The 15,451-nt window shown below is 46.0% G+C and overlaps 1 protein-coding gene across 1 annotated transcript in view; it reads left to right on the top strand.

The window, feature by feature from the left end:
• Positions 1–657: 657 nt before the first annotated feature.
• The window catches only part of SLC1A1 (solute carrier family 1 member 1), a 71,933-nt gene continuing 57,139 nt past the window's right edge, over positions 658–15,451 (top strand). Inside the window, exon 1 of the mRNA XM_081238460.1 lies at positions 658–1,326. Coding sequence (XP_081094586.1) covers positions 1,236–1,326 — 91 coding nt within the window. The 5' untranslated portion in view covers positions 658–1,235. The remainder of the gene's footprint in view (positions 1,327–15,451) is intronic.

Raw genomic sequence — 15,451 nt, 5'->3', positions numbered from 1 at the left:
GGAAGGAAAAAGTTTTCTATAAGCGAGGGTGAAAAAACTGGGTAGAAGAATGGAAGAGAATTAGAAAATTCACTTAGCTGCACTTACCTAGTTTCTCCACCTCTCCTGTGTTTGCCTTTCCAAAGCATCTGGCCTTAGGGATGGACCCGCCCACTTTCTCCTCAGAACGGCTAGGTCGGGTTCTCAGTCCCAATCGTTCTGCCTAGTCTCACAGCTTTGGGGCCTTGGGCGGCCACAGAGCCGGTCGCAAGGAGCGGCAGTGAAGTTCTAAGAGGGCCCATTCCAAGCCCTGCGTCCACAGACCATCCTAGGGGAGCGTCACCTCCCTCGGCTTAAGGAGGAGAGTTAATAATACCTGTGCCGGCAGGGGAGTTAGAGGCCTCGTGTGAAAGTTCACAAAGTCCTGTCCTGCTCACCGCCCCCCCACCCCACCAGCACTCTTTTTTTCCCCCTCTTCCTAGACGCTTCTAGGAGGCTTTCCAGGCTGCTGGCCAATCCGAGGCTGCAGTGGAGAAGCAAATGGGACCCAAGACCGAACTCAGTTCCCCCCGACTCTCCCCACTGCGGTGCTGCACTGGCAGTGGCTGGTATGGAGAAAGAGGAGGCGTGCTGGTGTGCCGAGTGAAGTCCAAACCAAAGGGGCCAGCGGCTCCGCCCCTCTGGATTAGGGAGAGGAGGAAACCATAAATCCGAAAACCTAGCCTGACCAGTTAAATTAAAAAAAAAAAAAAAAAAAAAAAAAAAAAAGCGAGAGGCTCCAGCCTAAGCCTGGGGAGGAGCGCAGCGGTCTCTGAGTAGCCGTCCCCGCTGCAGCCACAGCATGGGCACCCTCCTACGCCTGCTCCGCCGGGACCCCCGGGCGCACCACGCACGCTCCCCGCACGCTCCCACCCGCCCTCCTCCGGGGGCCGGCCGCTCCTCCCTCTTTCCTCGCTGGTTGGCCGCGGCGCCGCAGAGCGCGGCGGCGGCGGGAGGGGCCAGGCGCGCCCGACACGCACGGCCACCGAGCTAGCACGGGCTGCAGGCGCGGCGCGCGAGCTCAGGTGGCGGCGGAGGCGGCGACGGTGGCGGCAGCGGCCAACGCACACCCTCTTCCCAGCGCGCCCGCATCTTTCCTGCACTGAGCCGCGGAGCCACCGGCGGTCCCCGGGCTCCCCCGGCCCCCGCGCGCACGGCCGAGCCCCCACGCACAAGAGCGGCCGCCTCTCTTGTGGTTCGGAGCCCGGGCGCCAGCCATGGGGAAGCCGGCGAAGAAGGGATGCGACTGGAAGCGCTTCCTGAGGAATAATTGGCTGCTACTCTCCACCGTGGCTGCGGTGGTGCTAGGTGAGCTGCCTGGCGGGTGGGAGACGCGCGCACCCTCACGCGCTTCCAGCGCCCAGGCCGCGTGTGGGGCGGGCGGGTGCGAGGGTGGGCATGGCGCTGGCGCACCCAATGCTCCGGTCCCTCGGCTCTCCCTCGGCCACCACGCGGGGGCTTACCCTCGAGGGTGTTGATTTCTGCGTGCAAAGAACAAAGCTCCTACGGGACTCGCGTTTGGGTGTTCCGCGAGCTGCGGGTTCCTGCTTTACCCAAAATGATCAAAGGGGCTTGCAAGGGAGAAAGGGAAGCAAGAGCTCTCGGTTCTTCCCGTTTGGAAGCAAATGTGGTTTAATTTTTTAAATCCTATCTGCTCCCCCCTTTTTTTCCTGAACCATACGTTGTCCGGACGAGGATTGAGTGTGGATGATGGTTCGCGGTTGGACTGGAAGAGGCACCTTAACCTCAGGGATGGTCCGGTCCCCGGCGGGAGGGAGGAGGTGGATGTTACCTTCGGTCGGTCACCCTGGGCAGTGCCTGGAAAGGTGCCTTCCCACGCGGCGAGCCGCTGCCCGCACGGAAAACCTGCCAGATTCGTGCTTGAACTCAGGAGTATGCAGTTGTGGCCCGCAGGATGTCAAGGGGAAGAGAGCTATCAGATTTCTCCCTTTCCCCCGTGCAAATCTACCGAGGTAGCCTCCCTGAGCTTCCTTGCTCTCCACATTGGTTCTCTATTGAAAGTAATTTTGAAGTCATATGTGCTTGTTTTTAAACAAGGTGTATTTAAGTGATTCATTCCTGAGAAATCACTGGACTAGGTGAATGTCAGATCCATTGCTCAGAGGTATGAGTTGTTCCTGTTTAGACTATGAATTTCTGCCAGGTTCTCTGTTTTACACCTTGAGCCCTGGGATGCTTCTCTTTGGGGTTGGCGCCAAGACTGCCTCCTTTCCTCTAAGAGCTCGCACAGGTGGGGACACCCAGCAGGTGAGGCTCCTTTGAAAACCCCACCTTCCATTTGGAAACTGGAGCTGGGGAGAGGGTTAGCCTGTACCTCTTCCAGCCTCATGCACCTTTCTCTCCAGCTGCTGCTTCTGAATCTCAGAATATTTGGTGTTGCCTGCTCCCCGCTCTTGGTGCCCAACCCCCCGCCCCCCCCAAAAAAAAAGTCTGTGGAGATTAATGGATTCCTCAGGGCTGGATTTGTTCCTCCAGATCCTTATGCAAAGTCAAGTCAGGTTTCTAGTAAATAAATAACATTCTGGAATTACCTTAGCAGAGGCCACGTGTGGGAGGAAAAGAGAGAAGTAGAGGAGCAAGTCTTGACGGCTTAACTCTTTTCCCCAAGAAGAGCCACATGGTTTAGGGCATTTATTTTGTGTTGGTTGGTTGGTTGGTTGGTTGGTTGGTTGGTTACGTTGGGTCTTCGTTGCTGCACGCAGGCTTTCTCTAGTTGCGGCGAGCGGGGGCTACTCTTCATTGTGGTGTGTGGGCTTCTCATTGCGGTGGCTTCTCTTGTTGCAGAGCACGGGCTCTAGGCGCGTGAGCTTCAGTAGTTGTGGCGCGCGGGCTCAGTAGTTGTGGCGCACAGGCTTAGTTGCTCCGTGGCATGTGGGTTCTTCCCGGACCAGGGCTCGAACCTGTGTCACCTGCATTGGCAGGCGGAGTCTTAACCACTGTGCCACCAGGGAAGTCCCTGGTTAGGGTGTTTTTAAGGGAAGAGTTATCCTGCCCCATCACATTTTAAATAACAGATGCCTCAGAGAGAGTGATTTGTTTTCCCTGCAGCCAAATAGATGAGTTGGCCTTGTTTGTTTTCCTAGTGACAAGATTCCAGAATTAATTGTTAAATCCCTTTTTAAGGATGGTTTGGGGTAGCGTGGCATTTCCCTCCCAATCCCCCGTGGACACGAAATGATCCTGCCTTTTCACCTGTGGGGTTTTCCAGAGATACTCACCTATTAACCAAGTGTGGCACACCAGTGTGAATTTATTGATTCACTGGTGGCTGGTTTGGCAAAGATTTTGAAAATTGTACCCTGGCCTTTGGAACTTGTTGCATAAATACGTCTTCAGGGTCACGGGAGATGACGTCTGTTTTGCAGACGTGGCCTTTGTTGTCAGATGGGCAATTTCCTCCAGTTTTAATGTGGGTAAGCCCCAGGAGCTTGATTTAGATACTTTGCTCCAGAAAGGAAAAACACCATATAAAAATTGTAAGTGCTCAACTGAAGTCTTTCAGCACATTTGCAAAAGGAGCAACATCGGGCAGTCCCTGAGCATTTCAGCTCCTGGTCTGAGAAGTCAAGCCTACACCACCCTCAATGTGTCCATCACAAGGCACTTCCCAGAGTCCTCCTCTTTTCCTCATTCTTTGGAGCACTGGGCTTGAGTGCAAAAATCATACCTCTGTCTGTGTAGTCTGTGCTAACTCTTTCTGGTTTAAACCCGGAAGTGAAATTGCAGCCAACTTATAACAGGGATGCTAAGTCCATCCATAAGTCCTTTAGGCCATGATAGTAAGTTTATTTTTATAACAGTCTTAATTGATACAGAAATCACAAGCACCCTCATGTAGCCTCCTTTCTGAACCTTTCAGTATGTGGATCTTAAAGAGAAAAAACAGTTAAATTTATTTATTACCCTGACAGAATATCATCTTCTGATTAAAATTGAAATGTTTTGTCCCTGCTATAATTCAGCAGCCCTGACACTTTAAAATATTTTGATTTTTGAAGTGAGGGGCAAAGGTGTTTCCCAGCCATCTTAAAGCCTCTGATTTTTGAAGACAGCATTTGAAGGGAAATGAAATTAAAAGTCATCTTTATTAGGTGTAAAAGTTAATTTCTTTCATGGACAAGGAGATGCTTCCTCATATTCTTATTTGTGAGATAAAGGGATTGAATAGTTACGTGACCATCTTCGTTAATTTCTGTGAAACCCTACAAGGTCCTGGAAATAATATCTTGGATTTTCAGGTGAGAGGCCTTTACTAAAATCTGATTAGGAACAATTTTCATTGCATCCATTACAATTCTTTCAGGCTTTTTCCCTCCTTCCATAGTGTAGTAGTATGAGCACAGAGCCTGGAGTCAAGAGTTCTGGATTTGAATTCTGATACTGTCATGCTCTACCATTTAGACAAAATCTCTTATTCTCTGGAATCCTCAATTTCCTCATCTGGAAAATAGGGATATAGGTCATTACCTCATTTGCTATTAGAGTTGTTTAAGATAATGTGAAAATATCTAGTTGTGTGACTGGCATATAACAGGTACTCAATAAATGTCATTTTAAGATGATTTGAATAATTTCATTCTGAGGAAATTAATATTTTCTTATAAAATAAGGACTCTCGTGGTCTTCCGCTGTTCTGCTTGGTGTCCAGCCTAGAATTCTGAGTCCAAGGTGATTCAAGTGTTTTGATGACATGTTCTGTCTAGGTGAACACCAGCCTCCAGAGCATTATTTACTGTTTTAAAAGGATATGGAAAGGATTAATCATTTTGTTTTGTGCCCCATAGCCTGATTCTCATTTCACTTAACAGGGCAGAAATTATGAGGGAAGAATTTTAGTGCTTTAAGTGGGAATTCTGTGCAAGCAGAATCTGTGTGTGAGAATTCTGTGTCCAAGCGTTGTGATTCAAGTCAGCCAGTACTGATCATAGCGTGTATAATGTTGGTAAAGCACTCATGGAACCCTCACCCCGTTCACAACATAAAGCCTGATCTTTGTGTCCAGACAGGTTGTGCTTTATTTCAGTCGTTTGAAAAATCTGATTTCCAGGTTGTGGATTTTCAGGAAAGGAAATAGCTGTTGTTATTTACAGGACAGAGCTGGCAAGCTTATTCATCCGGAATAATTTTCTTTGGAGCACTAAAGGAAGCAGTCATTTACAGATTCAGATTCCATTGTCCAAAATCGAGAACAATTCCTTCATGTTCTTAGTAATAACCCCTGCCCTACCCAGCCTTACATCTCCTACGCCGGAGCTCTTGTATCTGGCAGTGCTAATTTGAGTCATGGTATAAGCTCTCTTGCTCAGTTTCTACGTGGCTGTGAAGCTCCTGAAGATCGGGGGTCGGGCGGGGAGACGACTGCAGCTCAATGTTCAGAATGTATTTTGTTATCATGAAAATCATGTGCTCTGGCAGGTCTCAGGCCTGGTGCTGCTGGGCGTCTAATCAGCTCAGCCTTGGAATATACCTGTAGAGTAACCGATGCTTAAATCATTCGCTCATTCAACAAATATATATTGGGCACCTACTGTGTGCCAGGGACTGTTCTAGAACCGGGGCACATAACAGTGAACAAAATAAAAACCCCTGTCCTCATGGGACTTATGTTCAAGTGGAGACAAGCTGACAGTAAACCGGAAAAATAGGTAAACTACAATGTAAAGTATGTTAGCTGGTGAGAGTGCTCTAGAGTAGTATAAAGCAGAGAGGGCACTGGGGGATTGCAGGTTGAAATAGGGAGAATGGGAAGGCCCTGCTGGGAAGGCGAGAATTGAAGTGACACTGGAAAGAGGTGAAGGAACACAGATATCTGGGGAGATCCTGATGTGTTTAAGGAAGAGCATGGGGGTGGAGTGAGGAGGTGGGAGGAAGAGGCAGTAGGATGGTGCGAGTTCTTATAAGGACTTTGACTTTTACTGGGAGTTGGGAAACCATTAAAAGGTGTTGAGCAGAGCAGTGACATGGTCTGATTATCTTTTAATCAGCTTTCCCTAGCTTGCTGCTCTTTTGACCACAGACAGCAGAGACAAGCGTGGAAGCAGAGAGACCAGTTTAGGAGGCTAGTACAATTAACCTGCTATGTATTTTTTTTAATTGAAAAAATGATTTATTTTATAATTGTTCTGTATAGAAAGTTAGGATCTTGTTCTGCTATGTATTTTACTTTTACACTTTTCTAATCTCATTTCCATCATGGCTAGTGAAACTTTAGGAAATACTTAAGAAAAATCAATGAAAAAATATTGCAACTATAAAGTAGGCCTTATTGTTCACCGTTATATGGACGAGGAAGCAGACTTGGAACAGTGCAGGACTCGCTCAGGATCACTCAGATAACAACTGGCAATGCCCAGTCTTCCTATACGTTTCCTTCCCCCCCTTTGGAGCTGTCCTCTGTCTTGCTCCCCATCTCCCTGTCATATTTGGTCCTTGCAGACCCTCCTGGGGACCATGGTGGTCTGGCTGTATGCCACATCGGGATAGGGTATGAGGATTCTGTAGCGTGCACTTTGGGCTGTAGTTGCGCCTTTCTCCCCTGAGACTGAGAAGGGGCAGCAACATGCCTCCACAGGACTTTCGGAATTGCAGTGTGTGCCCTGGAGGAACACTGCTCCTGTGGGATTTGCCAGACTGATCAGCCAGACTGGTCTCCACTCTAGGCTCAGAGCCACCCTTACACTTCTGTCCATGAGGCTGCCCTGCTATTCTTTTCACCTTCAAAGCCTGCCCTTTCTACCTTCTAACTAAGTGGCTTGGTGTGACTGGCACAAAGGGTGTGATTGAGGGACATGGGGGGAGAAAAAGCAAGGCTGCCACGGAGGTCAGCAGCCAGATCCTAGAGAGACTGGAATGCTATGCTGATAAGTTCAGACATGCTCCTGAGGACAAAACTGGACAATGACATGGGCAGGACTGTGCTTAGAAAAGATCCTTGAGGCAGATGGATGTGGAAAATGGATTCAAGAAGGGTGATCTTGCAAGTGGGCAGATCACCCTAGGGGATTACCGTTAACGTCCAGGCAGAGAGAGAGAGAGATGGGGGCCTCAGCAGAGCAGCAGCAGTGAGAGTGGAAAGGAGGTTAACCTGATGCGGCTTGGCTAGGTTTAGTCCTCAGGAGAGGAGGGGGTGATCTCTAGCAGGAGAGGAAGTCCCGGAGGGGGCAGCAGCTTGGAAAAGAGCTACCATGCTCTCCCACTGTACAGAACCAATGTCTACTTGCTTTTTGTTATTGTATAGTTAGGGTGTATTCTAATTTCCTGCCTTCCCCACTGACCCATGAGCCCTTGAGGGAAGGAATTCTGTGTTGCCCCTCTCTATACCCACAGCACCTGTCACAATGCCTGGTGGGCTCAATACATTTGTTAAATTGTTGTGTCGTTTATGACCCAGAGAGATAGTTAGACATTATCCTTGTTTATTGAATGAGTAAATGAGCTCAAAGCTAAGCTTGAATTCCACCATACATTCTTCTCTGCCTACTTCAGCCTCCTCTGATCTGCATCAGTAAGACAGATTAACACTTAGTTTACATATACTTATCAAGCATGTTAAACTTTTCTTCTTCAAAACTAGATTATAGACCCCTAGCGGGCAAAAGCATTCGATTACCCTTAGCAGGCACTAGAAAATGAAAGGAGGCCTTAAAGTAATGAGACTGACTCTAAAATGCTATATAAAAAAGTGAATCTTTGTTTCTTGTCAGAAGGAAGAGAGGTTTGGATTAGCTGGAAGATCAAAGAGATTTCATTCATGTGCCAACTCCAGTTTATAGGTAATGGACTGTCTGGCGTGATATGTTTGTTGAGAAAGAAAAGTTCTGAAATTGATGACTGATGTCTGCCAAGGGCTTAAGGACAGGAAATAGTGGCCTGTGTGCTTCATACTTGTTGACCCTGGGTCTGAAAGTCTCTGAAGTTCCTTCTAGGTTTAAAATCCTTTAGCTCTATGCTTGTATAGTCATTCCTCAGTTCATTGCTGGGAGTTAGAGGAAGTATTCCTTAGGGAACCAAGGAAGGGTTAAAGGTCATTACTGGAGGGTAAAAGGACCTTGATGTTGAGTCATTTGTTCTATATCTGTGACTTGGGGTGTAAAAATGTAAATTGTGTGTGGGACTGTTACCAGGGTAATGTTCTATGTCAGCCTTAAATTATTCATCACAACAGTAATGTGAGATCTAATAAACTTACGTTGTTTCTATACATGTATATATATCTTGCATGTATCTGCTTAATTAAGTACCTTTGAGAAGCGATCCTTTAGCTGACTTGTCCCTAGTTCCACATATTGAAGGATTAGGGAAACAATTTTGGGCTTTGAATGCCTATGCCTGGTGCTTTCAGTTTTGAAATCAGAACCCACCAGAGTTGGGGAATCACTGAAAAGATTCTGATTTTTGGCTGATCAAACTTAACCCATCTGTCAAAAATTTGAGCAGTGAGCATAAGAAATAAAGGAAACTTCAAATGATGACATAAGATGTAGAAAATTATCACATGCCAAATTTGGATTTGGTGGAGCTCATATAGTAGCTCAGATGAGTAAAAATCTTGGGTTGCTCAGACACAGTGTAAATAAATGGGATTAGGAATTAGCTGTTGGAGAGCATATGCGTGCTCATACGAACACTTGCTTATAAAGAGAGAAAGCTTTCCATGTTAATTACTTGGGAGAAATTGTGATTACCTTTAGCAGAGCTGAGAATGAAAATAGCTGTCCTATATAGGGAGTCAGTGACACGCTGGCCTGGTGCCAGGCAGCTCTGTTCACCTGAGGAACTGCAGATCTCCCCCATGTTGATGTCTCTGGAGATCTGGGGTCACGAGTACTGTGGGGACTCGAACACTCTCCAAGAAAATGAACTCATCCTAGACGGCACTGAGTGGCCCACTTAAACTCCCCCGCAGCACTGTCTGTTAAAGTAGCAAGTCTTTTCAATGGCCTTTCCTATTTTGAATGTTAAACATACATCTAATAGAAGACAACATTGAAGACAGTTACCATTAAGCCAATAATTCACTTCGGAGCTGTAGTTTAGCACGGCAGATAGATTTAGAAGGAGCTGATTCATTATACTTGCTGAGGAAACAGCCCCAAACTGCGACAAAGAGTGCTCTGTTGTAATTAGAACGCTCCACAGTAACACCTCTGTTAATGGAAAGGAAGTGTTTCAGTGACTCACTCATTGCCAGAAATGTTACTACCCTACCTTTGAAAAATATCTGCCCACTGCCTGTTGCATTACCAGAGGTAGAATATTTCCTTTCCAGCAAATACTCCTGCATTTTCTGGGATGGGCAGACCTTGTCCCAGCTCACAGACACTTCATGCTGTGTGTCCTGGGTGGTTCCTCTCCCGGGCCCAGCCCCAGTTGTGTGAGCTCTGGGCAGTGGTCCCCGCTCTGCCAGGAGAGTGGGAACTCTGTGCCTTGTTCTCCACCATGAGACCCAGAACCAGCACTGAGGAAAAAAGACCCTCCCACCAATCCCTCCACACTCAGGCTAAGGTCTTTGTTCCCAGAGCCCTTGTTGGTCAGAGTCCATAACAGGGTCCACAAGCAGGACAGTTGTCACAGCAGATTTTCCTGTGTCCAGGAAGGGTCCTGATACCAGCATCATGTGACTCTGCTAGGTCTGCATATTGAAGCAGAGTGGTGGCCTTTGGGACTGGAACTATTCAGAAGTGACCTCAGTGGGGGTCTGCACTGTGTGTTAATTTTTTTTTTTTTTTTTTGCGGTACGCAGGCCTCTCACTGTTGTGGCCTCTCCCGTTGCGGAGCACAGGCTCCGGACACGCAGGCTCAGCAGCCGTGGCTCATGGGCCCGGCCACTCCGCGGCATGTGGGATCTTCCCGGACCGGAGCAGGAACCCGTGTCCCCTGCATCAGCAGGCAGACTCTCAACCACTGCGCCACCAGGGAAGCCCTGTGTGTTAATTTTTACAGCTGCATTGAGACAACTATGCTCTCAGGGGGTTAAAACTGTACTTACTTTCTTGACTAAGGAGGAAACCCTTAGAGGAGAATGCTTAAATGAGATTATAAAATTAAATTATTTTTCTACCGCTTGAGAATTATCTGGTTACTTATAACTCAGTAAAGAATTAAGTCAACAAAAAAATGCACCATCACCAGAAATGCCTAACCACAAAAAGCCTAATCTCCGAGCATTACTGGAAAATAAACTGATTCTATTCTAGTTCTGTGGCTATTTCATATACTTAATTATTTTCTGAGCCACGTAACCACTTTACAAGTTTCATATAAGATTTCCCAAATTATGAAACAATGAGGGAGACATTTTCTCCTTTGAAAATTTCTTTTTCTGTGGGTAACCAAGCCTAATAGGTAATATTTATTGAGGGCTTATTATGACTTTTATGCACATTATTTCCCATTTGAGCCTCAGCACAATGAGGTAAGAAGTGTACTTTTTTTACAGAAAAGGAGACTGAAACTTACAAGGTTTAAGTCACGTGAGGTCACAGTCAGAGCTGGGATTTGCACCCAGGACTGTCTGACTCCAAAACTGCAGTTCTTGGGGCTTCCCTGGTGGCGCAGTGGTTGGGAGTCCACCTGCCGATGCAGGGGACACGGGTTCGTGCCCCGGCCGGGAGGATCCCACATGCCGTGGAGCGGCTGGGTCCATGGGCCATGGCCGCTGAGCCTGCGCATCCGGAGCCTGTGCTCCGCAACGGGAGAGGCCACAGCAGTGAGAGGCCCGCGTACTGCAAACAAAACAAAACAAAACAAAAAAACTGCAGTTCTTAACTATTAAGCAAGGCTACTTCCTAATGAACCTTGATACACCTAATTGATAGTTCAGAGCATTCTTACAGACTTCACTCTTGTACAGTAGCTAAATAAAGCCTAGTAACCTTCTTACTCCACCCCTTGTCTGTCTCTTGGCTTTTCTTTATCATGTCCTTCAACCTGAGGCATTCTACAGTATTTAGTCCTTCCCCTATTCATCTCCCATATAAACCTTCTATTTGAACTTATTCTAGTTGAGCTTGTCTAAGAGTTGCTTTCCCAGGATGTGTCATACTCTCCTGCCCTACTGCTTTTGCTCATGTGTTTCACCCACTGTTATCCTAACCATCCTTGATGGTGGATCTAATTTTCACTTTTATCATATAGACTTCTCTGACTGCCAGAGATGATTTCCCTTCTCTGTGCTCGTATAACCCTTAATTTATTTTCCCAAATTGTACTGCCTTTGAACCACTACTCCTAATCCTGCCCTGTGGCAGACATCACTTATTGATTATAGCATTCTTTACCTTGGAGCTTTGCTATGACCTCAGAATCCTCAAAACTCTTCTCTAGGCAACTACTGTTAATCAAAGGGAACTGGCATGTAAGATGAAAAGTATTGTCCATTTCTGGGAAAATCTATTCATTTTGCAATTAATTTAAATTGAACAAGTATTGATGTTAACTGGCAAGAGATGCAGAGCTGAAGTCTGTGTTTTGTCTTAGTCTGTCAGAGGCAATATGTGCACAGAAATCACTAATATGAGTGTAAGTGTTGTAAATGCTGCAGGAAAGCTACAACACGCCTTGCGCCTTCAAAGAAGAGGGGCAATTGAGAAACAGGTGGAATTGGGAATTGGAGGAGGCCAGGAATGGCCTTGAGCAGGTGTGGTAGGATTTCTGGGCTTGAAGATTGGAAAGATGACAAACCCAGGTAGAGATAATGATACGAGTACAGGGGTCTTTATCTTGTGTCCAATTTCAGTATGGTATGAAACTATTTAATATATGTATTGTTATGTTTTTACAACTTCTCTTTCTTATTTCAGTGTCCTGAGGGTTAGAAAAAAATGCTGTCTTATATGGGTCTGTCACACTCATAGCATCTAACCTGGTACCTGCTTCATAAGAGATGCTCACAAATATTTTTGACTGATTATAGAACCTTCTTCACTGAAGAAGAGGTCAGTCCTTGATGAGCCTATCCCATTGATCCCCTAGTTACCCAGTAAGTTGCATGGGTTTTTGAAGACCCTGAGGAACTCTTATCCAAGCTGGAGTCATCTGAAATATACTTTACTCCTAGTTTGGGGGCCCCAGAAGAAGAGCAAGCCTAGTCACTAACAGTTCTGAAGCCATTTTAGTGTGAGCTCAGCATGACCCTGGAGCTTTCAGAATGGAGAGCATCTTTCTACCCTGAGGAAGATCTGACCTCAGGAAACCAGCACAGGAATGAGCCTGATCTCCAGAGAGTTCTTTGGACTAATTAGACTAACTAATAGTTCCATACAATACTGAAACTGGACAGAATTAGAGAGATTAGAAGATCCATCTGGCTTCCCAAAGTTGGGCCATGGCGTGGAGCTGAATCACCCTTGGATGGTAGTCTTTTTGAATGTGGTATTTAGCAACTCCTCTGTCTTCCAGTGAATTTTTTTCTAGGTTTTCCCCCTCCACTCATCGTTTCACATCCCTGCCCAAATTCTGCCCATTTCTGTCTCTGTCTGGAGATTATTTCTATGATAAGAGATTAATTAGCCTGTCTGTGCTGCTTGTTCCAGTAGACCTTGAGCTTAAACACCTTGGACAAATACTAGACTTGGTTGTTAAAGATTCTGAAGATGAGTTTTTACTTTTTTTATCAGCAAAAGTTAATTGTCAACCAGGAGACATAACAGGTTTGCTCCATTTCTGCTTTGCTTCATTGATTTCTTTCTCACACCTAGAGAACTTCCTGAGGTTTCATCACGTGGGAGAGATTCTGAGCTCCACAGAGCAACAGAGGGTGAGCTCTTGTTGCCAGTGCAGAACCCACAGACCCCGAGAAACATGCCCAGGTCTCCTCTGTAACTGGTTTGCCATTTGCATTGAATATAAGTATTTGCCAGTAATCTCTAACTAGCTTGTTTATTTTGAAAAAAAATTAGAAGTTTACGTCTACTGTTGTTTAAGTGGAAATGATTGGGTAAGGTTTGGCTGCGTTGGGTCTTCGTTGCTGTGCGTGGGATTTTTCTAGTTGCGGCAAGCGGGGGCTAGTCTTTGTTGTGGTGCATGAGCTTCTCATTGCGGTGGCTTCTCTTGTTGCGGAGCACGGGCTCGAGGTGTGCAGGCTCAGTAGTTGTGGTACACGGGCTTAATTGCTCTGTGGCGTGCGGGATCTTCCTGGACCAGGGCTTGAACCCATGTCCCCTGCATTGGCATGTGGATTCTCAACCACTGCGCCACCAGGGAAGCCCCCTTGGCTGCTTTTTAAATTGCAAGTAAGTAACCATAGAAGACTGGATTTATTGAATCCAAGATCAAGATCCTGAAGTTCCTGAGGCAGTGCTCATCACTGAGTTTTTAAAGGCTTTATGAATCCTGCTCAGGGCTCTGTGTTCTAGGGGAAAGTGTTGGTAGATCACAGTGGATGAGGTTTGCAGCTGTCACTGTTTGCTTAGATCTCTCTCTTTCTCCCCTTTTACAGCCTCTCCCCATGCCCTGGAACATCTGTTCATGAGGGCAATACTGAGAAAGGAGGCTGAAGATCCTCACAAACGTAAAACATTCCAAGATTGCAAGAATAAACAAAATCCTCTAGTATTACTCTGAAAAGATTATACTCACCATGTTTGATTTTTTTTTCTTTTTTTGGTCTCTGCCAGTCATCTTAAATGCATTTATACTTATCTCTAGACCTTAAATCTAATCCATTGTTTTTATCAAATGAGCTAATACATGTGGAGGTACTTTATAAAACTATAAAGTGTCTTATAAATGTTTGTTACTGTTTCCCAGAAACAAACAAAAAAGGGAGCCATGCAAATTGTAAAACTTGATTCCTGGTTACAATGTTATTCCTTGAAGACACTAATCTACAATGTTATCTTTGTGTGTTTTCTAGGGCCCAACTCTCATCCCTGTGAAAAGACATCTGGGCCCTTTTTTCTTTCAGTTAGGATTAAGAGAAGCATCTGAGATATTTAGAGACAGAAATCCCTGACCCAAACTTTCAACACTGGGTACCACTTTCATTTTAATTTAGGAAATATACAGTTCTTCAAATACACCTTAACTCATTTGAAGATGAAAGTAAATATTTCTGCAGTCCTTCTGGGAGTGGGGAAGGAGAGGTCAGAGTTAAGACTCCATAGAAGTTAGGAGAAGAGAGGGATAAACAGTTGGCAGGCAGGAACATGGTAAGAATAAGCAGGTGACACAGTTTTGAGGCAGAGGTGAGGAATGGGCTGAGAAAGTTGGGGAGTCCCAGTTACTTAGACTTAGCACTCTGGATGCAGGGTTCATCAAGATGGGAATTCCAGGCTTGTGACAGGTCTAGAAAATCCAGGATGACTGGCTCCCTTCTTTCTCGCAGAGGTCCATCTCTTTCCTGCTCTCAAATTGCCCCTGACTAAACCTCACTGGGGGGTAGATGGTCAGATTTCTTTTACACATGGAAAGAAGCCTTCCTAAGATTGTGTAATGAACCAAGAAGGTGTTTATGGGAGTTGTAAAACTGGTTACGGTAAAGAGGTAGGGTTCCCGGATAATCTGGTGTTAAACCCGAGGAAAAGGTGTGTCCTTCAAGCAAAGGATTCCAGGGCCTCTCCAAACTGTGTACGTCTGAGGGAGGAGACTTGTCATTCCTTCAGGGACTAGGAGACCAAATATTTGCCTGGGTACCAAGGAGGGGAAAGAGTGGAGTATGACCACAAGTAGATGAAGATCTTTCACAAGAATGTATAAAATAACCTGATAGGTAGAATGACCCATCAGTTTAGCAGATGTGAACCATTTTAAGAGGGGGGAAAAAAAAAGTAGAATAAAGAAAGTCAACCACAGGTAGGAAACGGGAGATTTTAGAATCCACAAGTCAAGTCATAGATAGGTATCTCAGGAAATAACCCAAACACACATATGTGGGACTGACCCATCTTTAGTGGGGAGGGACAGTCTGGTTGTTCCTAGTTTAGAACAAGCTGGGCCTCTAAGCCAGTTGAATGCTTGCCGTAGAGACTGGATTCCTGTGGCTTGGTCCTATAACCAACCTTATCCTCACTTGAACGCAAGGGACTCTTTGGATTCCAGGGGCTCCAGAAGCCTGGGAGAAGTCCCAAGGTGTAGGAACCAGGCACCTAACTTCTCATGGGTACATTACTATAGCCATTGTCCATTACTGGAGAGGCCATATTTATGATGCCTCTCTGGGTTTGATGGCCCTGGGACAACGTGGCAGAATTTGTACCCACATTCGTATAGCCCAGTTTTCACACTCTGCTAATGGTACCCTATCTCAGCTGTTTTCTCCTGCCTTTTGTAATCAGATTTGATGAGTAACGAATAGAAAATGCAGTGGTTTCCTGGGCATATGCATTAAATAGCAATTATAATACATTCCTGGTTCACTTCAGTACAGCAGGTATTAGCCAAACATCCATGGAGTGTCACGCACTGGTGCCTG

The sequence above is a fragment of the Mesoplodon bidens genome, assembly GCF_964165515.1.
Source record: "Mesoplodon bidens genome assembly, chromosome: 6".
Lineage (NCBI taxonomy): Eukaryota > Metazoa > Chordata > Mammalia > Artiodactyla > Ziphiidae > Mesoplodon > Mesoplodon bidens.
Note: the sequence above shows the minus strand (reverse complement) of the source record. Positions and strands in the feature narration are given on the sequence as shown.